Here is a 25,181-nt window from a genome sequence, read left to right as displayed (position 1 = left end):
CTTTTGAATTTTTTGCTTTGTTTTGTTTAATACTACAAAATGTTATAAAATGATCAGAGAGAGAATCAATAATAACGCCAGAGTTCAAATATTCAACCTTATCACTAGTATAAATTTGATCAATTAAAGTATGAGTTTCATTTGTAACTCTAGTACTTTTACCAATGATCTGAAAAAATCCAAATCCAAGCATAGTATCAAATAAATCTGATGAATGTTCATTTACTCCTATTTTCATAAGATCAATATTACTATCAGTTAAAATATATACTGGTAGCTTAAATTTTTCTAATTTTTGAAGCATCTCATTTAAATAGTTAAAGAAAATCTCCATGTGACGAGATGTTGTCATAAATTTACAGCCAGGGGGCTTGTAAAGGGAAACGCAAATAAATTTCTTAATATTTGGAATTTCAACTTTTAACACCAAGCTCTCAAAAACATTTTGAATAAAGTAAGAAACTTCCTCTAAAATAGAGACATTATAATTACTTTTTGTATAAATTCGCACCCCCCCTCCTTGTGCTTCATTTCTAGTTTTACTGAAAAATTTATAGCCTTCTATTTGGTAAAAATCAGGTTGTATTTTCCAAATTTCTTGCAGAGAGAAAATATCAGGCAGACAGTTAGCATTGCTCATATGATCAAAAAATGAGCATAAATTAGTAAATTTAGCTGCAAGACTTTGTATATTTGAGTTTAAAAATAGTAAGTCATTAGTATTGGCATATTTAATTGAAAAAGTTGTTTCATTAAAATATTTGCAGTCCATACAATCATTAAATTCTTTAAAATCCTCGAGAACAACATTATTAGTAAAAAGATCTAGCTTTCTATCATTATTCAAAAAATCTAAAGCTCCAAGCTCATTTTGGTTAATAACCATTCAAAAAGAAAATATCGAAAGTGACTTGTAAAGGCAAAAAGTCGCTTTTTGTTTCTTTTGTTGACCTGTCCTTTCCGCGCCAATTTGTGTAGTTTGCATAAGTACAAACATTTCTAAATTAATTCAAGTTAGACACCACCCCCCCCCCCCTCGAGTGAAAGTAGAGACGCTGGCTGTATCCAGCTTATTGCTCGTGTTGTGCCTCATCACCCCCCCCCCCCCTAGTTTAATCAAAATAACCTAAACCACCCTTTCTCCCCCCTTCCCTTTTACTTATTACATTTTCATACAACAAATTTATACACATAATAAGAATAACAAGAATGCCCAAAACCATTAATAAAAGCGAATATGGTTTTCAAAAGCTATAATGTTTATGATTTTTTTAGAAATAGATTTTATGAATCAATTAAAATATTTAAATACTGGTCTAAAGAGTAAATCAATTTAAAACATAATATTAGATTAAATAATAAAGAAACATAAAGTTAATAATAATAATACATAGGTTGATTTAAAAACATTTTTAATGGGTTTAATTTTCAATAGGCTAAAGAGATATCAATCAGCTAAAAAAAAGTAGCTTAAAATCTTTTGGGAAAATTACAAATTTCAGAAAGTTCACTTGCAAAAGGATTTTGGACTGTAAGTTTTTTTTCTGGATTAGACTTGTAACAAAAACGAATTTTGCCACCAAGCACAAAGGCTTCCTCAATTCTCGGACTTGCCTTTAAATCATTAAGACAATTCAAATTTACTTTTGTCAAATCATCAACAATTAACACTTTTTTTGCATAACTAAGGTTTTTTGCAGAGTTAAATTTATCGAGGCTGTCCTTTTTATATTTATGAAAAATTTCCTTGATTATTCTTGATTTCAGCTTCACAATAACAACAGGAATCCTGGCCGCTCTCCTCTGCTGCACACCTGGGGGTAGATTAGCTGGCCTCGCACCTGGAAGAGTATGGGTATACTCCACAGTCTCGCTGGGCAGGGGGAGGTCAACCACACTCTTCGTTCTGATGATTGGCTCCCCATTCTCGTCACGTTCATCTAGATGGACAACCTGTCGGGAGGGCAGAAGTCCATCTTTCGCTGCTTGGACAAACATATCTTTAAAAATGTCGTCATAGAGTTTATTAGATAACTCTGTCGCTGTTGTGTTTTTAGGCACCTCATAATTAAAGATGCGTACTGCTTTATCTCGATCCCGCTGCTCCACAATGTTATCTCTACAAGAGAGATAGTCAATCTGAGACTTTAACTCGTCCAGTGTATCCGAATGCTGATCAACTGTAGTCTGAAGATCACCTGTCAGAAGCTGTACTTGTCCTCCCAGCTTCAGAAAATTTTCTGCTATTCCGTCAAGTTTCGTCTCCATGGCGGAAACAACTTTAAGTAAAACATCTTGGGTCCCGTCCTCCTTGGGCCTGGTAACATCCTTGACAGTCGGCTCCTCCTCTAACATGTCGGAAATTGCTTCCAGCTGGGGGTCCTTGCTATTAAACAGTGAAATAGCTGGCATGCTAAACTTGCCATGACCCCAAACTTCCTGGTTATTACTACCAGCCTGATGACGGCAAACAGCACCACCACGTCCACCACCACCTCGTACAACACCACCTCGTCCACCCCCACCACGTCCCCGTCCGCGTGCATAGCCACCGCGGCGCCCTGCTTGACCATCCACAGTATTCCAAGTTTCAGAATGAAACATTTCACAGTTAATAAAGAATAACTTATGTATAACTATGAAGTAGCTCCGCTACTAGAAAAAGTCAAGTATAATGAAATTATTGTGTTGCTAACACACAAACACAAACAAACAAATTGGCGCGGATAACAACAGTTATAATTAGTCACACATTAGGAGCGTGTTAATTAGTTCCATTCAGTAGGACGGTCAACTATCCCTACTAAGGATTACCTATAATTTTAAAACTTTTTCTATGTAAAAGGTTTACCTATTCTAAATATATTATGTTATAACCAATATACACTTAATGGTTGGTAGGGAGGGGGGTGTTGATTGCAAAGATAAAACAGGGGGGATAAAAGTAGAGCAGTGTCATAAAAAAACATTAAATTTGATTATCATGAAATCTTTAAAATCAAGAAAAATTAAATAGCTAGAAATTAATCTAGCAGACAAAGACCAAATTGCTGCATAATTGTGTCATAAAAATGAGGGATAATCCATCTCTTTTTTAGGGGTTTTCTTTCCCACTTCTCCTCTCATCTCCCTCATTTTATGATGTCACTTGGATCATTTTTGGCATAATTTTGCAGCAATTTTGTCTTTCTCAATCTAGCATCACAAGTAATAGACAAATCAAAATGAAACTATGTGAAAATTTGTAGAATGTAAACAAATTCAATCCCTGAAATTTCAGCCGCCAATCTTAAAAAGGAATTGAGAAAATCACAAAAACCTAAAAAGCTAGGAATTAAACTAGCACCCCTATTATTGTTCAAATTTTGATGAAACTTAAATATGAGAAATGTAAACTTGTTTAATCCCAAAAAAATTTAGCTGTCTATCTTGAATAGAAGCCAAGAAAATCATGTTTCCCCAACTATGTCTCTAACAGACGGACAGACAAACAGACGGACAGATGGACATTTCAAATTATAGAGTAGCTTTGCTACTAAAAATAATTAGAATATAGTTATATTATGTATCTTTCTGTCAGTCTGTCTTTTAATATCAATCTACTAATCTTTATCAATATATTTATCTATTATTCAATATTCATTCTATTATCTACTTACATATCTAGAACTCTACCTAATCTAAATAAATCTAGGAAGCACAAATCTAATGTATGCATCAGAGCGGGGCTATCTTGATGTTATCAAAGTTCTTGTGGAAACCGGAAATGCTGAAGTCAATGCTAGGAATAAATGGGGTAAATAAGTTAATTACATTATAGATATCATAATAATTTTGAAGAGAATGCAAGAGTTACATAGCTTTATACCCGCAGACGAATAATGCTACTTCATTAATTCTTAAATTTGTCAGCTCACACTTGCATAAGGCCAATTTTACATATTTTTTTTATATATTGTTTCCCTTACTTATTTTATGTGTATTCTTCAAAATTACTTTTGTAACCTATTAATTTGATGGTTGTCTTATAAAAACAAACTTTAAAACTGTAGTGATTTCTCAACTTTTAAAATCTAAGCTTGTCATGCTCAGTGAGAAAGAAAACATTTTCAAAAGAAAATTTTCTGGAATCCTTTGGTAGATGGTGTATCTGAAGTGTCCAGCCCTGGAAAAATTTTGATGAAATTTTTGCCCCCAGCCAAATGTGGTTGATTTATGCAAAAAAAATGACCCATGCAAAATATTTTTTCTGTAATGCAAAAATTGCGACCACACAAGCACTGCAAAGATTTTAAAATATGCCAAAAAACCTATATTTTGTGCCTTTTTAAAGCATTTGTGGGATCTCAATTTTAAAGATTTTTTACAAAATTTTGATTCTACTGTGTCTACATAAGCCAGAAATTTACAAAAAAAATTGGGGCAGTCTCAATTTTAACATATAAAGGTGAAGCAAATAATATTTCAAAGTCGAAATTGCATACAAATATAATAGGGTGTGGCCGGAATCGGATACTTTTTTGGCAGAATAACCGGATATTTTTTCTGCAATGCAAAAATTGCGACCACACAAGCAATTTAAAATTTTGAGGCCCCCCTTATGGAGGTCCAAAATTCATTGCATCAGAACTAAGGCTTAATGGTGATCCCAGGAAAGGCCTTGGGGAGTAGATTCAGGAACTTTGGTCAGTTTTAAAATATCTCGTTCCTAGCCTAACAAAATCTCAAAAACCTCTATAAATTGGACAATTCTCAATAAACCCTAGTAAATGGTGGTTTTTTAGTTTTCTCAGGTTAGGAACGAGGAATTAGGTATAGACAACAAGCAAAATAATTGGGGGGAGGGGGGGGGGTGAAGATAAAAAGGGTGTCAAGTGTTTCCCCCCAATAACAGCGAAAAATTACATGTAAGTTTTGTAAATAATTTTTGAATTAAGTAAACAAGAGCCCTATTTGCCTTTGATATAATGTGAATGAGATTATGTTCAGGCTAGATAATCAGATGAGAATTTTGTTCATGCTCGGCCTTTTAACCTTACCATTACAACACTAAGTAACAAATAATCGTTAAATTAAGGAGTGACAGCCCTAGACTATGCAATTACTGACAAGAACACTCAAGTTCAAGAATATCTTAAACAAAGAGGTAAGTCATCTCAATAAATATCATTAGTCTGGGGAAAAAAGCCTATTCTAAAGGAAATGAAAAAAAAGTATTTTTTAAATTTTGTCAACCACAGTTCTCTGTTAAAGGGAACCTTCATTTGGATCCTAAGATTTTTAATCTATTTTACTTTTAAGGTGAAGTCTTAAGTTGGTTTTAAGGTTTTTCTTTTTTCTATCTCAGTTTTTGTGTGTAAAAGAAGAAGGGCTATAACTAAGTGACTTTTTAAATATGGGTATGAAACATGACTGAGAGCTGGAATTTTTTTAATATCTCCATGCTGGCGGGCACAGGATGCCAGCAAACGTCTCAGGGTCATCCAGGTAAAGATCAAACATATTTTTTTGACTTCAACAAAGCATTTTATCTTATCATAATACTAAAATATCCTCTAGTAGTACATCCTCATATTAAATACAAGTGTTCAAGTTAATTTCAGGTTTCAGGTATGATCCTGCAGGTCCTGATCCTCTAAGTCTCCAGAAATCTTTAAAAAGCCTTCAGTGACCGCAATTTTTGACTTCAAAATTTAGACTTAAGCTTATCTTACATGTCTACATAATATATTAAAATTGTATTAAGATCCGCCACAATTTTCCCGCCGACTGCGGCCATTGGCAGCTGCCAGGTACAGCTGTGGCCACTGAAATTTATGTTTTCAGTTTCTTAATATAAAATTTACATAAAGATAAACATTTTCTGAAAAAATTGTTTTTCTAGCTTTAAAATAAGAAAACTACAGCCGTTTGAAGTTTTTAAGTAAAAAAACCTAAAAACAAAGGTTGTTAAATAAAAGAGTGAGGGAAGTAAATTTTGACTCATTTATCGTCGGAAATTCATTATCAAACAGGGGACATGCACAAAACAGGGGGCAGTCTTTTTGATACCTATCTATTTATGTTACTTTCAAGTCTCAATGATACCTAGCTATGTTGCGATGAAATCTCTCTTTCTAAAAAAAAATCGATTTTTTTTGTGATCTCTCTTGGGAGGGTGGTAGTACCCTCCCCCACAATAATCATAAACCTTTCCAAGACCTATGAGAAGCTACCCTGTTAAGAAGAACCCGATCGTTTCAGCGGTTAGTGAGATCCTTCGGTACATACAAACGTAATACAGACAGACAGACACACATCCTGTTACTTTAATATATAAAGGATAATAGCGACCATCCCCCTTGAAGAACCTTGGGCACTTAAGTTGTGGGGAGGGGGGGAAAAGTCATTTATGATTTAAAAGAAGAAAAAAATATTTTTTTAGGGGGGAAGCGTGGAGAACTTATATCATGAGTCCTCTATGATAACAGGTCAGCTTTTAAAGAGGATAACGCCTTATAAAGTGAGAACATCTATCTATCTATGTACTTATCTTTTTATCTACCTTTTAATTTATCAGTTCATCAAGATATGTCTATCCATTAAAGAACATCTATCTTTATTTTTATATTTTAATCTCTCTTTTAATTTATTAGTTTATCTCTGTATTTCTAAACATTGTGATAACATCTTCTATGTATTTATCTTTCTATCTACCTTTTAATTTATTAGTTTATCTAGGTATTTCTATGCATTGTGAGAACATCTAGCTATCTATCTCTCTTTTAATAATCTCCAGATAGGGGCTGTTTATTCCACAAGTCCCCAAAGTTTTATGAAAAAGTTTTCTTATTTTCTGGCTAAACAACTTTATGGACTTTATTGCAATTTGATTAGTTATTTCATTAACTTTAGTGTCCAAACATTTCAACCAATAATGCTAATCTACAGAAGGGGTATTTCTATGTTTCACCAATGGGGATTTCTTCAATTTATCAGCCATTGTCTTATTCCTTTAAATCCTTGAATATTCTCTTATTTTTTATGCCTTTCTTATTGTAGATCTGATTGAGACCACTGCTTTACTGCTTAATGGACATCTATGATATGAACATAGAAAATACAATTTTATTTTAAACCTGATTCTAAAAAATTTCCTAAACACACTATTTTTTAGATTTTATAATTTTGAATTTAAAAAGTTTATATTGCTATAAAATTTTGCTTCAAAGAAATGATTTTGCTTGTTAAATAATAAGATATTATTCTTAAATTTTTAAATGATTTTGCTGATAAAATTTGTAACATGATTTTGCTTTAATAATATAATTATGCTTTTAAAATTTATTAATTGATTTTGCTGTAATAAAATGTTTTTGCTTTTTAAATTTGTAACATGATTTTGCTAAAATAAAATGATTTTGCTTTGATAAAATGGTTTTGCTTTAAAATTTGTAACATAATTTTTCTTTAATAAACTGATTTTGCTTATCAAATTATATTTCAATTATAATGTCAAAGCTATTTTTTAGTTTACTTTGTTACAATATCAATATCCTATAATATAAAGTAGTAAGTTTTTTCTTGTCTGGAGATGATAGTACTTTTCAGAGAAGCTTAATATAGGTCTGGGGTGGTTTTATGCTATTCTCTAAAACTTCTCCACCTTTCCAAGAGGTTAGGGGCGAAGAAACTGTATAAAATAAATTAGGAGTGGATAGATAGTTTATTGATTATGTCTTCATTATTTGGTGAATGATGTTATGGAGGTTTTAGTATAACAGATACTCTATAATTATTGTATTTCTGTCCAATTATAATAATGTTAAAAATATCTTAGCATATAAGGTTTTGTGAATCAGCCCTTTTTATTTTCAGTTTAATTTTCATCCAAGCCGTGCAACTTATCGATATTATTGTTATTGTCAATAATATGTTAAGCTAAATGAAACACCTAAGGACAATTAAATTATTACACTAGAAGATTTTAATAAAAAAGCTTCTCTTTAAAGCAAATTATTGAAGATAAAGCGCAGGAAATAAAGGGATAAGACAATGACCAATAAATTGATTTACATCCCAAGTGATGGAACACAAAATTGCGTTATAAGCAAAGCATCTCTGTGATACTGATCAAGTCCTAAAAATGTAAGTATGTCCTTAACATTATCCTGTGTTTAAGCAATTTTTCAACAAATTTAGTTTGGACTTTTGTACAATTATATTCTGATTATTCAGTTCTGAAACTCTGCAAGTGTTACAGTTCGTTTGTCCTACCATTTCAGAGCTTTTCTTTTGTGGATGATGCCATCCTTGTTTTATTTCGTCTCGTTCAAAAACAAACAAAAAAATTACTGTTTGGTGTAAATATGATTTATTTATCTATAATACAAAGTAGAACGATGTCTGTCTGTCCGTCTGTCCGTCTGTCTGTCTGTCTGTCTGTCTGTCTGTGACTTAAGATCTCGGTAACCACTAAACCGATCGGATTCTACTCTTCAGGGTATATACCTATTAGTCCTGTGGTGGTTTTAAGCTATTTTCTTGGGGGGTGGGACACCCCCAACCACCCAAAAACAAAAAAGTCCCCCCCCCATTTTTTTTTCTTTTCTTTTTTTTTCTTAAGATTTCCTTGGTCCTTTAACGAATTTCGCCTTAATTTTTTTTATCACCTCTTGGGGCAAAGCCCCTAGAGGCTAGGGGCAAAGCCGCTAGTTTTTTAAAAGGTATATTATTACATTGTGCAAAATAAAGAATTTCTAAATTTCACAAAAAAGCTCATGTTAATGGATTTAAGATATACCTGGATATATTGACAGGTAAATTAATATGGATATCTGTTATTGGTCAGTTCATTTATCCATTAGACGAGTATTGAAAGGGGGTAATTGTTATCTAAGCTAGCTGCAAGCATCACTTTATCAGAGTACATGAAAATCTGGTGCAAAATCCATATAATAATATATCAAATCATGTTTTAGACATTATTCGTTATGCTGATATTTTTTAAAAAGTAATAGGGTGATATTTTGTTTGTTTGCATTGAAGCTTCTTGTAGATCCAAGGATGGTTTTTAACTATGTATTTTTTTCCACCAAAAAATATATAAATCTTTAGGACAGAACACATTATGAGTTATGTCTAGTTGATTTTGATTTATATTATTGAGCTTGGTATTTTAGGTTCTAAAATTTTCCTTAATTTTATCTCTTTTGGTGCATGAATATTATATCTGTAAGTATATCTCACTGTTCCATGGCCAGATGAAAAAAGTTTTTTTAAGTGTTAGGCAAAAATGACTTTGCAATTGTATCAGTGAGTAGGTCAAATAACACCCTTTGCTAATTTTGAAATCCAACTAAATCTAATTTTTGAAAAATTTAAGTTTAAAAATTTCAAGTTAAAATTTCATCTCCTAAGAGCTTACACTCATCCATGATAAGAAAAACAAATAATCATACTTTTCAATTCTTTCAAACTTTGCTTTTATGAAGTTTTGCATAAAACCACTCTCTATATGCTTTATTTAAGGCTGAATTTCCGTGACCTTAGCAAAGCAACTGATAAAATGGCCATTGATTAACTCCTTCAGGAGTGGTTTTATGAAGAACTTTATAAAAGCAAACTTGTTCAAAATTTTTAATTAATAATCTTTGCTTTTCTTGTCATGATTGTTTGGTAACTCCTAGGGGATGAAAATTGAACTTGAAATTTTCAAATCTAATTATCTCAAAAATTAGATTTAATCTTAAAATTAGCAAAGAGTGTTATTAGACCTACTTACTGATACAGTTGCAAAGTCATTTTTGCCTAATACTAAAATAAACTTTTTTCTTCTGGCCATGGAACAGTGATCTGTAAATCATTGTGAACATTAGGTTCTCATGACATACAGGAGAAAGTTACAATAAATTTAAGGATGTCTGTTAGTCTATCTGCACTGAAGGATCTTGCTCTCCACTGAACCGATATTGTTGTTTTAAAGTGAGAACAACCCCTCCCCTCCCACCTGAAGTGCCCATAGAGACTTCAATGGGCTCAGCTGCTAGTATATGATGTATACATATATATATATTCTAGTGTTTTGGTCCCTGTCTTTTTACGTTGAGAAAAAAAATTGAGGGGGCAATTTTTGTGGTAAAGAGTAGAGATAAACATCCAACTACTTTGTATTTACATTATAAATATATATACAGGAACTGACAAATATAAGGTTGAGTTGAGTAAACTGCTACTTGGACTAGGGGTTGGGATAGCCTTCCCTACTTGGGTTTTGATGTACATCTAGGAGCCTATGCGGATTAGGCATGGCAGTCAAGTTGGTCAGCAGAGCGCATCTACTCCGTTCCAAAGCTGTCCCACTACACTTAAACAACATTGAAGAAGAGTGAGAAACAATGGAGCAAGGATGACAACATCCATAAAAGCGAAGCTATGAAATAGACAAACGAACATTAAAACTTGTGGGGTATAAGAACTGAATAAACTGAATATTAATGCATATGTCTATACAACATTATAAGTAATTGATGCAAAACTGATTAAATACATGTTACTGTTTAATAACATACTAACGTATTCAGGACTTGTTTATAGAGATGCTTCGTTACAACACTATACCTTGTTGTAATAGGAATCAGTATTAAAAGAATCAGATGAAAAGTATATATTAACATTCAAAAATGTGTTGTTAAAAAAGTAAAAAATCAGCTTGTTTCAAATGGACGTCGGACTTCTTGGTAACGATTATAGAGTTGCTGCGCTTTCTAAGTCGTGCCTAACTGTTATAGGAATCAGCATGCAAAGTTTAAAATCGATAAGACAATTCTAACCTGTTTAAATTAATGAAAAGAGATAGCTGTAACGGACGGACGTTATTGGTTATGATTAAGAAAGAGGGGATATAAAGGGATAAGGCATTGGCTGAAAAATTTATGTACTTCCCCAATGATGATTATCCCTTCTATAGATTACAATTAATGGTTAAAACGTTTTGACACTTAACTTAATGAACAAATCCATGAAAATCCCCTCCTTCCCTGGTAAGAAAGAGTATAAACAAGGATGACACATTCATAAGTAACACATAAATAAATATTAAAATATATGTTTTCTTTAAAAGAAAGAAAAAAATATATAGACGTCTATATCTAATAGCAGCTAAGTAAATGATATTTCCCATAATCATAATGGACAGTCAGTTGAACAGACAGACAAAATATATAGAATTGCCTTAAAAACTAGTTACAAGAAAAATATCATCTACCTTGGGAAAGGTTATGGGAAAAACACACTAGGTTACAGACAACATTCAAAATATCATTTTAAATTTTGTTAAGATTACTTCATTCATAGATTTTTTTTTGATTTGTCAAATTTACAAATTGTCAAATAATAAAACATTTATAAAAATTGAAACAGAAATTTAGCCTATTTTAAAGCTCATATACATGTTTAATAATTTTAAAATCAAATATGTTATAAGCGTTTAGCAGCATTTTAGAAGTTGAATTTGTCAACATTTATATTAAACTTAATTTTTATTAAACTTAAATTTTGGGTTTATTTTTAGAGCTGTTTACTATTATTTAAATTTATTATTATTTATTATTTTAGTTTATTTGAATTGTCTTTACTTTAACAATTTATTTTTTGAGAAATCATTGGTGTCTAGTCTTATGTTTATCATATATCTTATTTTCATAACTTTATGTTTGATTTATGTTATTATAAAAAGCTTCACTTTTAAAAAATTACTGTATTCAATGAACCATGTTGTCTGTGTTGTGTGTGCTTGTGGGTGTCTGTGTGCTTGTGGGTGTCAGTGTGTGCTTGTGTGTGTGAGAGTCTACTCTTGGTGAAAGTCTTTCAGTTTTATTAAGATTTTCTCACTGTTTATTTTTAATTAAAAAAAGTGAAGTTAAGATTTTAATGTTTTTGAAGTAGTAAAGCTTTTCTATTCATCAAAATGCGGCTGTCCTTCCGTCAATAAGACTTTTATCTTTCACAAATGATTTTCTCAACCCCTGTAAATGAAAAAAGGCTGAAACTTCTTGTCAACATTCCCATAAATATGGAGCATAATCCTTATACTAAAGTAACAGGATGACTGTTTGTTTGTGTGTCTGTGTGGTTTGTACCGAAGGATCTCCCTAACCGCTGAACGATCGTGTTCTCCTTAATAGGGTAGCTTCTCATAGGTCCCGGAAGGTTTATAACTATTTTCTTGGGGGGTGGGACACATCAACCCCCCCCCCCCGCCAAAAAAAATTAACATTTTTTTAACTAAAATTAAAAATGAGGGGGATGGGCATCCACCCCCCCCCCCCCCCTACAAATATTTTTTTAACTTTTTTTTTAAAATCTAAAATAAGAAATTGGGTTATCAAATTCGACTCCCCCCTCCTCAAGTGCCCCTAGAGGCCTCTAGGGGGCGTAGCCGCTAGTTAAGCATAAATCATCTAAAGCGGTAGTACTGCTTTTAAGCCGTTTTTACTTTATACAAAAGATTTTCCTGGCTCCTACAAAAGATACACGGCTGAAACTTCTGGCCTATATTCCCTTCATGTGCCAAAATTAGGTATAAAAAAATATAGTATGCCTGCTTTTCAAGGACGTCAAAAGGATGGGGGGGGGGGGGTTAAATTGGTGATTACCCCCCCCCCCAAAAAAAAAAAATGAATGATCCCTAAAGAAAATTCCAGCGTGCTTCATTGCTTCTACTTTTTTACCACCGCCCCAAATCAAAAGACTATATAGTTCCACCAGATTAAAACAGTTCTGAACCATGATAAAGATATATGTTATAGTTTGCAATTGCCCTTTCATTAAACAATGCACTAGGTGTGTCTAAACAATGTCTATTCAAGTAAGTACCATTTTCTCAATTATTAAGAAAAAAATGTTTAAATCAAAATTAATTGTCTAGCTTCCATAACATAGATCAATCAAACATTTCAGAAAGAAGGTGTATCAACTTTTTTTTATAGCTAGCCGGTTCTTTTAGTAAGTAGTAGATGTAAAATTTTTCATAGAATTCAGATATGCAATCGGTTTTTTTGTAGACCTCTTATTTTTTAAGTAATTTAAGTTTTAAAAAAAAAATTAAGTCGATTTTAAGGTACTAAAATGCAACAAAAAAAAGAAAGAAAATGGCCATTATGAACAAAAATAGTAAGATCTTTAATTTGACACCTTACTTTTTCAATTCTGTCAGGTAATTATTGAAAAAATCGATTTTTTTAAACCCACGAGAATAAAACTTTGACATTAATTTTTTTATTTCACAGGTAAAAAAATATGGGTTCATATATACCTTTAGAATCAGAAAAATATTACGAATTCATTGTAAGCAAAATTGAAAAAAAAAGTTTAAAATATAGTATATAAACTACAATAAAAGGAATTATATGAAAATATCATATTATATTGTACAGGCAACGTCTTAATTCTTGAATTGAGTATAAAAATGGGAAGGGGGTAAAGAGGGGGTAAAAAAGGGAAGACGATAGTGTTGCCTGAACAAAAAATACAATTGGCCATTTGTTTAATTTTTAATTTTTTTACTTTTTTTCAATTTTGCTTACAATGGATTCGTAATATTTTTCTGATTCTAAAGGTATATAGGAACCCATGTTTTTTATGTCTGTTTGAGAAAATATTTAGGTCTAAAGTTTTTATTAAACCGAGGTTAAAAAAATAGATTTTTTCAATAATTACTCAACAGAATTTTAAAAGTAAGGTGTCAAATTAAAGATCTTACTATTTTTGTTCTTACTGGCCATTTTCTTCTTTTATTTTGTTGCGTTTTAGTACCTTAAAAAAGACTTAATTATTTTTTTTAAAAACTTAAATTACTTAAAAAATAAGAGGTCTACAAAAAAACCGATTGCATATCTGAATTCTATGAAAAATTTTAAATCTACTACTTACTAAAAGAACCGGCTAGCTATAAAAAAAAAAGTTGATACACCTTCTTTTCAAAATATCAAATCTGTTTTTCTAGGACAATTTATTTGTCATGTTGCCAGGGTGGTGGTAACCTCTCCAAATCTAGTTAAAAACCTTACCAGGACCTATTTGAAGCTACACTTTATAGGAGAATCATATTGGTTCATAAGTTAGCAAGAATTGTGAGTTGATTATTGTGTTTTCATGTATGAGAATGAGATACTACTAAATGTTTTATAGTACTTTATTAGGTAGGTACTTTTTTACATTATTAAATTACCCCCCAAAAAATTTTTACATTGGGGGTAAATTTTTTTGGGGTGGTAATAACCCCCCCCCCCCCCAACAGTTTATAGGGGGGAATAAAAAACGCTTAGACGCCACTGTTGCTTTTCAGAAGCTTTTTAGCAGCTTTTTTTTACAACTTTCAAAGACATAAATTTGCTATTGTAAGGTTTCGTGAATTTAAGTGTCTGCATATTCTCTCTTTTCTTTGTTTTGATTACAAATAATCTGTTCTTTAACTAACTTTGACCATTTGTCTGCTTTATGATAGAATTGTGCTTCGCTACTTATGGATGTTGTCATCCTTGATTTTTAATATTGACAAGCACACTATCTAAACTCAGCATATTATTGAAATGTGATTAAACCCAAAAAACGTTCTAGGTCCATTATTTCAGCTTTATGTAAATTTTGATTTTTTATCTTCCCCCATTATGGAGCTCTAAATTTTTAAGCATCAGAAGTATAGCTTCATGGTGCTTCCAGAAAAGGTATTGAGGAGTAGAATCAGGAACAAAAGATTGTTTCAAAATATCTCACTCCTAGCCAGAGAACCCACCATTTTTTTTAAATTTGCCATTTTTAAGAGGTTTTTAGAAATATTCTCAGGCTAGGGGCGAGATATTTGGACTTTGGTTCCTGATTCTACACCTCAATACCTTTTCTAAAAGCACTATGAAACCATAGTTATGGTGCAAAAAAAAATTGACTCCCACAAGGGAGGAAGTAAAAGTTAAAAAAATCGTAATTTACATAAAGCTGCACAAAAAGTCTTGGAACACTTTCAAAGGGAATAGAGTTCTTGTAATGCGTAATGAAATGGTTTACAATAGTGTGCTAAAAAGATTCTTTTTTGGACACCCTATTAAACATACATGGCAGTTTTTAAACTTTAAATTGTTCTTATATTTAAAAAAAAAGTGTTAATGACGGTTCTGAGGAAATGTAATTTTTTGTTTTTTTTGACATTGTTCTAATTTGGTTCTAAATTTGTTCTAAACTATATTGAAAAAAAAGGATTGCAAAATCCATAAAAGCAAAACTCTGGAATGGTAAGACAAACAAACCTTAACACTTGCAGAGTGTCAGAACTCAATAAGCAGAATAAAATATCTAACAAAACTGTAAGTAATTTTTTTGGAAAAATCAGGATATTGTATAATTCCATCTTTGGGACTTGATTATACAGATGCTTTGTTTATAACATTATACCTTGATGAAATAGTAATAGCATAACATAACATAAAACTTGTTAACTTAAGCATGGTTAAATACAAATAATACAAGATATTAATTATCAATTGTAACACAAAAGTAAGGAATCACAAAGTCAACCAGGACCGTACAAATGCGTAATCCCTAATTTATTTTTATGGATTTCTTAATACTTGCAGATGTAGATATTTGTTGGTAAAGGTTTTTAGATAATATTTTCTTTGCAAAAAAATCAAAATATATAAAAAAAATAAGGGAAAAAAACTGATGAGTTATTACTAAAAAAATTTTGTAGATTTAACTGTTCAAATTTTCAAAAAATATTGATGAACTGGATAATTTTAACACATAAACAATTTTTCCTTAAAAGATTAAAAATTAACATGTTTTAAATGTAGATTTAAATGTTCAAATTTTCAAAAAATATTGATGAACTGGATAATTTTAACACATAAACAATTTTTCCTTAAAAGATTAAAAATCAACATGTTTTAAATGTAGATTTAAATGTTCAAATTTTCAAAAAATATTGATGAACTGGATAATTTTAACACATAAACAATTTTTCCTTAAAAGATTAAAAATCAACATGTTTTAAATGGACGTATGGACTTTCTAGTAATGCTTATAGAGTTGCTACAATTCTTAAATTGTACCTATTTTTTATAGGAATCATAATGCAAAGTTTGAAATTGTTAGGAAAATTCTAATTTGTCTAAATAAAAAAATATCTTTATATTACAGACGGACTGACCCTAATTATAGACTAATTTTATGATGGCAATAATTTGCCATAAACCTAGATTTGTTATTATTAAACCTGTTATTAGAAGCCGGGCTACTTTATAATTTTCTTTTTCTGTCAGTCAATAATTCCATTTGTCAGCCAGTTGGTCAGTCAACCTAATTATGCAAAGCTATTAGGAAAATGGGATTTTTGAAGCTGCTCTTAAAGATAGGCAGCTTATTATTTTGTTTTTTGTTTTTGAAGCAAGAAAGAAATAGAGTATTTTTTTGGCACCTTTATAAAAAATATTCCTGGAATTGGGATAAAACTAGGATTGATGTAAATTAGAATTGTCTATAAAAGGATATCATAAAATTTTCCCATTTTAAGATTTTATTGAAGTCTCCGAAAAAAATATTTTGCTTATTTTCAGACAAATACAATGATTTTACAACTTATGGTTTTGCTTTTCATGTTAATACCAATATCAGGTATCCTATTATTTACTTTTAATTACAACCCTGAAATCAATTTTCCTAAGCTACCAAAAAATACCCCAGCCTCAGCTGTAACCAAATTTTAAATAGACCATCCATTAATACATTCACTCAGCCATAGCTGCTTGCAGCCTACCTTAGCTTAACAGAAGCTGAAGCTGCAACTGCATTCATTTATGCACTTACAACTGAAAAAAATGCTGATTATAGTAGCTTGGAGTAGATACCAGCCTCTCCAAGTTGCAGTGATTCTCAGCCACTTTCTGGCAATTTTAGCAGCAGCCACCCTAAGCTACACTAAGTGTAAGCCAACTCTATCTATCAAATTCTATGTTTAGCCATAGACACCTTTATCTCAATTGTTAAGCAAAACACAGCTTAAGTTGCAGCCACAAAATTATTTCACCTGCAGTTGAAGGTGCAACTTTTTTAGAACCCTGCTAATAAATACTCAATTTTTCAGTTCCCTTTCCTTTGGCAGATACAGATTATGATATTGAAGGTATTTAAATTTGCATATTTTTAGTATTTCATTAGTTTTCCATGAAATAGAAAGATATTACAAAACTGATTACTTGGGCTTACAGAGAAACTCATTCAGTATCTTATGTTAAAAATGGTCTGTGTTTTGACATTTTTGACTTTAGACTTGACTTTGATATTCAATAAAAAAAATATTATTTTTTCCATTTGCCCTTTAAAAATAGAAAATCTACACAATTTCAATGAAGTATTGCATGGCTTGCTAAACTTTTACTTAAGGATCCATTAAAAATGCAGGTATATTTTTAAAGGTGCTAAGCAAATAATATATCTCATTATTTATGACTTTTTTTGCTCCTTTGAAGCCTTTTTACCTTAGAATACCCGTTGGCAGGTATACCTGGTAAAAAAAAGTAACTTAATATTGCCATAAAGTCCACTAGGTCCACATTTAATAGTTAAAACTTTCAGAAAATGTTCATTTTAAATATATCTACCATATTTTTTCCAGTTTTGGAAAAAAGCAATTTTAACCTTTAAATTTAATGCTGTTAGTAGAAACAAACAGTAGAAATACTAGTTAATTGAAATATTTCTATCAAGCATCATCAAATTATGCTTATATTTTACTTTTTCATGTTTTTTTCTTGTTATTACATGGATATTTATTTCTCTTGTAGGTTTTTATCTAGTAGGGAGGTGTTTAACCCCCCCCCCCCCCCCAACAAAAAAATAATTCATTAGAAAAATTGTGCAAAGAGTACATTATAAATATGATATGTCACAATTAATTACTAATATAATGTTCCAGGACTTGACCTTGACGTTGGAAATTCCTTTGTAAGGTAAATTTTTAATTAACAAAAAAAGCTTTTGAAAAAAATATGGGTTTTTTCATACCAAAGTGATTTTTATAGGGATGAAAGTGCAAGATGGGAATCAGGCTTGATACCATACAGGTTTATGGGTGAATATAATGTCAATGGAAGACCGTAAGTATTTTAAAATTTAAATTTCATAATCTTATCTTAAACAAATTCGCTTTTTAAATTTTTTGCTTCAAACACAAATCAGATGAACTGTTTCCTAGTGCATTGGGCTGACTTTAGATGGCCTTTAAATCCAGATTTTTAAGAATCTTGAATAACTTTTCAAAATTATCATTTTTTTTGGTTTAAATATTCTAATTGTAATAAATTTAGGTTCTCTCCGAAAGAAAAGGAATTGATAAAATCACAAATGCAAATTATTGAAACTCAAACAAATGGTAATTAATATATACAATTTTAAAACAAGAACAGTTATTTCAAAGATGAATTTATAACAATACAATGTGCTATTTAATACAATATTTGATTAATGAAAATTCTACTGCCAATATTATATCATTATAATCCTTTAATATATAAATATTTTGATCTACTGCAGTTCACGGTAAAATATTGCAAAAAATCTATGAATTTTAAAGGCCCCAACACTGTTTTAACCAGCATAAGAAGGCCTACAAATAATCTGGAATAGCCATAAATCAATAATGCATAATTATCTCGCAGTGCAGAAAAATGCGCGAAAAAGGCCTATTTTAAACGTTTTTTCTTCAGTGAAGCTTTCCCTGTGCATTATTGGATCTTGGCTATTCCAGATTAATTGTAGGCCTTCTTATACCGCTTAAAATGGTGTGCGGGTATGATCTGTACGTTCAGCCGTTTGGCAGCTAGCAGCCTTTAAAATTTATAGATTTTTGTCAATATTCGTTACCAGCAATATTTTACCGTGAACTGCAGTAGATCAAAATATTTATTTTCTCCTGTTCTATTGTACCTAAGGTTACCTTAAAGCACTCATACAAAAATCTAAATACAAAGTTCAATCTGCTTCCGTAACAGCCTCATATATGCACTGACTTTGGTTAAGTGAATTAAAAATGTTTATTAAAATTTGTAAATATACAACATTTGATTTCTCTCTAATGACTTTCTAATAATGCTTTATTATACTGTAGGAAACCTCCATTTGAATTTTCTAAAATTTGACATTAAAAAAATAAAACATTTGTGGTCATTGAATTAATTTATTAACAATATTAAACAAACAAAAAACAATATCTTAAACTTATACTTTGCTATTGCTGAGACCTGATGCTACTTCTGTTACTTCTCTATAGAGTGACATATTGTTTCATAGCCATGCTATTTTGAAATAGATTTCTCTTCTCTGCAACTGCAGCTTTATATAGCCGAGATCATTGATGAGGGTGGCTATGGATAGCTAAGGCTTTAGCCTAGTTCACAAAAGACATATGTAGACCTCTGGAAATTTTAGGTCAACCTAAAAAAGCTTTAGGTTTACTGATTTTATTGAGGAAATTGATTGTTTTATTTGTTTAGGTTGACCTACAGAATAAATTGGTCGACCTCTAAAAAATGTTTGTGAACTGGGCATTATTTAATTTAAATGTTTTATCTCATTGTCAATTTTCAAATATTGTTTAAATTCTGTGCTATAGGGTAAGACTTATTTATTCTGAATGTTAACCTAAACAAGTACAACCTAGAAATACCTTTATAAAATCAGTCAACCTAAATTTACAGAGGTCGACCTAAATAAAATTAGATTTAAATATTTTCCTATGTGGAATTTGAACATTCCCTTTAAATATCTTAAATTTTTAGCAACATTAGAATTTTGTGAAAGGGCGTTGAAGCTAATTATTAAAAAAAATAATGTTCAAGGTATAAATATCTTACAACACATTTTGCTTCAGGCTGTATTCGATTCATAGATGAATCAAGTGAGGACAAGTTTTATGCACAGCAAGTTGAAATTTACAAAGAACAAGATTGCAAGGCATCAATAGGTATTATTCTGTAGTCTATTTACTCAGAAATGATATCTTTATAATTAATGGGAGGTTGGGTGGAATTGAAGAGCTTTAGAAAATAAATAAAAAGATGTAAGTGATATTTATTTTGGTTGAAGTTAGTGCTTTCTTGATCTTAAGTTTCAATCATGACCCTTCTCATAACTTTACCTAAATTAAAAGATCAATCAATATTAATTTGATCCAAAATGCTTTTATCATTCTAATGCATTTTAGGATATAAAGAACCAGTCAGTAAACTAACCCTTGGTAACAAATGTTTTGTAGATGAAGGTAATTCATAAATTTAAATGTAAATTCAAAAAAACTACACTTTGTTTTCCTTAAGCCGGCTTAAAAAGCCAGGTGGCTGAAAAAATCAGGAAATCATAGTGTATTACAGTAAGTCTATTAAGTAAAACTACACTAAGAATTCCTTTCATTTTTCTCAATTTTTCACAGAAATTGGCTTAGAAAATTCAGCCAATATTGAAAAAAATCTCCACTTTGAATGCATGAAAGCATTGTTATTGATTATACGTCTGATAATAGAGGTAATAAATTTTTTTTAAAAAGAGAAATATAAATTTAGTAGGTTTAAAATCACAAAACTTAACATTCAAATCCAAATGAAAATTCAACTTCTTTATTTATGAACGGATTTTAAAAATTCTTTCACTAAACCCAGGGTGGGGAGGTATCGAGTGGGGTTGAGGGGGGAGAGGGGGGGCGACCTCACCCCCCTAAAATTTTTTTTTTAATTTTTGTTTTTTAACCAATTAAAAAAATTCTTTCACACATGACATCACCAACTCCCGGAGAAAGAGGGAGGGGGGGGGGGGGAGTAAGTCCCTGCATTCCTTAATCCAAACCTCCTAACACTGCGGGCAAATCTAACCTTAACTAAACACACCCTAACCTAACCTCCCTTTTCTGGACCCTGCGGGAAGCTCCAATCCTACAGGTCTTTATTTTCAACCTTGTAGGGAACTGCTTTACCATTACTTAACCTTCCATAACTAAACTAAAATGACAACATTCATTAAAGTAAATCTCAAAAAAACCAGACAAATATTGAAATATAGAGTAGCTGCAAATTAGCCCTCCTTACTTTAAATAAGGAAAACTTAAAATTTGTCGGGTTTTTTGCTTATTGCTTATTATTGCATGTATATAAATTACTAGGATTCAGGGAGGAGACAATGGAATGTAAATTCTCCCCCCCAAAAAATCGTCTAATTTGTCTTTATACAGTTGGTACTTTCTTATGATAAGATGGGACATTTTTTCGGCATTGACTAATCCCTCCCTGTTGTAATCTGAAAAAGTATATTTCATTTTATTAGAAAAAGTAGCCTTTTGATACTGCCTTGTTGTTGAAAGTTTTAATTAAAAATCTAACATTGATCCGTGTAGCTATATACCTAATTATAATTCCAGTTTTAAAATGCATACAATAAACCCAAATATAGTTATAGATATTGTTAAAAAAATGGGAAATAAACAAAGTATGGACATTTTTGGCCTGTCAAATTCTTTTTTAAAGAAAATAATTTCTGTTATTGCTCTTCCTCTCTCTCATGTCATTAACCAAACTATTTTAACTGGAAAAATACCTTCTGAATTAAAAATCGCAAAAGTTATACCTATTTTTAAGTTAAAAGGGAATAATTCTAATGAAAAAGCTGATCCATCAAACTATAGGCCAATAAGTTTATTACCTATTTTCTCAAAAGTTTTAGAAAAAGTCATTTATCAACAACTTTCTTGTTATTTGATTAGTAATAATATCATTTTTGAACATCAGTATGGATTTCAATCAAAAAAGTCTACAATACACCCTGTGGTACACCTCTTAAATTACATAGCCGAAGCAAAAAACGATAATAAAACTGTAATTGGAGTCTTCTGTGATCTTGCAAAATGTTTTGATACAATTCCACACCATATTTTAATTAAAAAGTTGTCAAAAATTGGCATTAATGGCATTGAACTTGAATGGTTTAAAAATTATTTAAGTAATAGACAGCAATTTGTACATGTAAACAACACTGACTCAACAAAGCTGAAAATAGATAGAGGCGTCCCACAGGGCTCTATTTTAGGACCAATTCTATTTTTAATCTACATAAATGATCTTAAAAACTGTACTGATTTATTTACCCTATTATTTGCTGATGACAGTAATTTTTTAATTTCTGGTAAAAACTTTACAGAGATAAAACTGAAATTAAACAATGAACTTAAAAAGATATCTGATTGGTTTAGGAGTAATCAAATGAGCTTAAATCCTGATAAAACTAAAATTATGATATTTAATAAAAACGAAAATACTATTGATTGGAATGCTCTTAATATTAAGCTAAACTTTAACAATGAAAATGAGTTTGATCCTGAGAAAATAAAAATCTTAAATTATGTCAATTCAAGTAGCAATATTCCTGCAATTAAATTCCTAGGTGTATTTATAGATCCTTCTTTAAATTTTAAATATCATGTAGAACATTTACGTAAAAAAATTTCTAGTTCCTTATTTCTTATAAATAGAGCTAAACATATACTGAATTTAGATAGCAAAAAAATGCTTTTTCATTCCCTTATAAATAGTCATTTACTTTACTGTTTACCTGCCTGGAGTTGTGGTCTCAAATCTACTATGGAACCATTAATTAAATTGCAAAAAAAGGCAATAAGAATTGTTTTTAGTAAGAAACACATCTCACACACAATGCCTTTATTTAAAAAAATGAGTGTCCTTCCTTTACATGAATCAGCTAATTATTTGAAATTATTATTTATGTATGATTTTATAAACAGTAAGCTACCAAGTTCCTTTCAAGGTACATGGCTTCGCCGTAACCAATTACATACCAGAAATCTTAGAAACTCAAATATGTTTGATGTTAAAAAGCCGAAGTTTAAATCTATTGAAAGATTTCCTAAGTATCATTTTCAAGAATTATGGAATAACCATTGTAATAATGATTTATTAACCCACAATCAACCAAGAAAAAAATTTATTAAAAATCTAAAAGAATCTTTGTTATTAAGCTTAATTCTAGTGTGTAACAACCCATTATGTCAAGAATGTAGATAAATTTATATTTCTTTTCAATATTGTTTGAAATCTGATAAATTAATCAAAATTTATTTGTTTAAAATTTTTTAAATTTCTATTATTGCAATAATGGTGTGAGACTTGTATGCCCTAATCAATCCTTCCTTTATCATTCTTTCCTCTCCAATATGATTTCATTTATTGCTTATTATCTTTTTTTTTGTCTTATTTATATGGCCTGTATGAAAACAATGTGTGAATACACATTACTGCATACTCCTATTTTTTAGGAAACTGCCATTTGGGAAGAAAATATTTTTATAAATTAACCATATCAATAAAATTTTTCTGTATATATAAATGTATATAATATTCATTTAATTCATTTATTATTGTAGTTTTTTTTCTATGTATGTACACCCAAGAATAATAAATCTAATCTAATCTAATCTAATTAATACCTAAATATTTCCCGAATAAAAAAGTAAATAAAAAATGCTGCAGTTTTTAATCGAATGGGATGTCAAAGTGACCTATTTCATTGAAAGGCAGTACATTTTTTAAACAGTTCCACAGAGGAAGGATTTTCTTCATTCTTCATCCTACAGGGAGGAGACATTAGGCTGTTTATTACTCTAGTCCCCAAAGTTTTATAATAACGTTTTTTTTTTATTTTTAGGTGTAATAACTTTAGGGATTTTTTAGAACTTTATATAGCTTATCCCTTTAAGTCTCTGAGTTTATGGCTAATATACCCATTATACAAGTTTCCGTTTGCTAAAAAACAATAGATTTATTGCTCTAGATGGTTATTCAGAAACACATATTAAAAAGAATTTTGTGGCAGAAGAAGATAATTTTTATAATTGACATATGTGTTACATTGAGTAATAATACCTTCAAAATTAATGATTTGGTCGAAAACTTCCTATACTATTTTCCTTATTGGTATAATTCTGAAATTGTAGATCTAAACCTATTATGTCTATTGCCAAATGTTCTAAATACTTTAAAATAAGTGTTCTTTTAAAACAGCAAAAAAAATTGTTTTTCTATAATTAGAGTTAGCACGTCCGTCCGTCAGTAGTTAATTTAGGCAGGTTATAAATGCCATATCAAGTTCAAACTTTCAGGGACAAACCTTTAGCAAATATTGCTGTTAATTGTATCCTAAGCTTCACATTCAATCATTTTGTAAGCCTTATTATTTATTCATATAAACAAAAAAACAAGAAAGGTTGTTACCAATGAAATATATGGACGCTAGACTATTGCAGAACAGCGAGGAGGTACAACAAACATTACCAGAAAAATGAAATGTGATAGTTTTTTGTTGTTTTCAATGTACACTTGGTGCATCTGTTTAGATTCCTCTCATAAATTAGCATTTATTTATTCTATTTGTCCCTGTCAGTCATGCTAATAAAGACATAAATAAAAAGAATTGAAACATGGATTTCCCCAAAGTTTTATAATTACATTTTCTTATTCGTTGGCTTTAAAACTTTAGGTACTCTTAATGAATTTTGCATGGTTGGTTTATTAAATTGAGTGTCCATACGTTTCAAGCACCTACATAAGGGGTTATTTTGTGTATCAACATTGGGGATGTACATCAATTAGTCAGCCATAATCTTATCCCTTTAGATCCCTGTGAATTTTTTTTTATTTCAAAGTTAAAGACAATGTTTAATTTTAACGGAAATTTACAAAATAAGACACATTTTTTTGCAGCTACTCTTCATCTTACTTTGGCTGAATCTTTTCCATAACTACTATGGCTGTCCGTCCGTATGTCAGGTTTAGGTGATAACGCAATTTTCTCGGCCCATAATTAAGATAGAGGACTCATTTTTTTGTGCCAATTCTCTGAGACTGTTAGTCAGGTGACTAAAGGCAAAAATGTACAATTATAGAAATGTTAATTTCTGATTTGTTAATTCAGATGGATAGATAGATAGATATATTGTATATTGAATGTCATATATATTGATATGTATATGATTAGCGCACCTCCCTGGCAAAACCCTGTTCACGCCACTGAATAATGAATTCTACAGAGAGAGAGGGGACAATGCGCTGTTTATTACACAAGTCCCCAAAGTGTTATGATAACGTTTTCTTATT

The 25,181-nt window shown here is 30.7% G+C and overlaps 1 protein-coding gene across 1 annotated transcript in view; it reads left to right on the top strand.

Moving 5' to 3' along the window:
* The window catches only part of LOC145332733 (uncharacterized), a 79,342-nt gene extending 72,208 nt beyond the window's left edge, over positions 1-7,134 (top strand). Inside the window, exons 34-37 of the mRNA XM_080177777.1 lie at positions 3,695-3,796; positions 5,078-5,146; positions 6,425-6,470; positions 7,042-7,134. Coding sequence (XP_080033903.1) covers positions 3,695-3,796; positions 5,078-5,146; positions 6,425-6,453 — 200 coding nt within the window. The 3' untranslated portion in view covers positions 6,454-6,470; positions 7,042-7,134. The remainder of the gene's footprint in view (positions 1-3,694; positions 3,797-5,077; positions 5,147-6,424; positions 6,471-7,041) is intronic.
* Positions 7,135-25,181: the final 18,047 nt, after the last annotated feature.

The sequence above is a fragment of the Acartia tonsa genome, chromosome 11 (assembly GCF_053477335.1).
Source record: "Acartia tonsa isolate MP-2025a chromosome 11, ASM5347733v1, whole genome shotgun sequence".
In the NCBI taxonomy this organism is placed as follows: domain Eukaryota; kingdom Metazoa; phylum Arthropoda; class Copepoda; order Calanoida; family Acartiidae; genus Acartia; species Acartia tonsa.
Note: the sequence above shows the minus strand (reverse complement) of the source record. Positions and strands in the feature narration are given on the sequence as shown.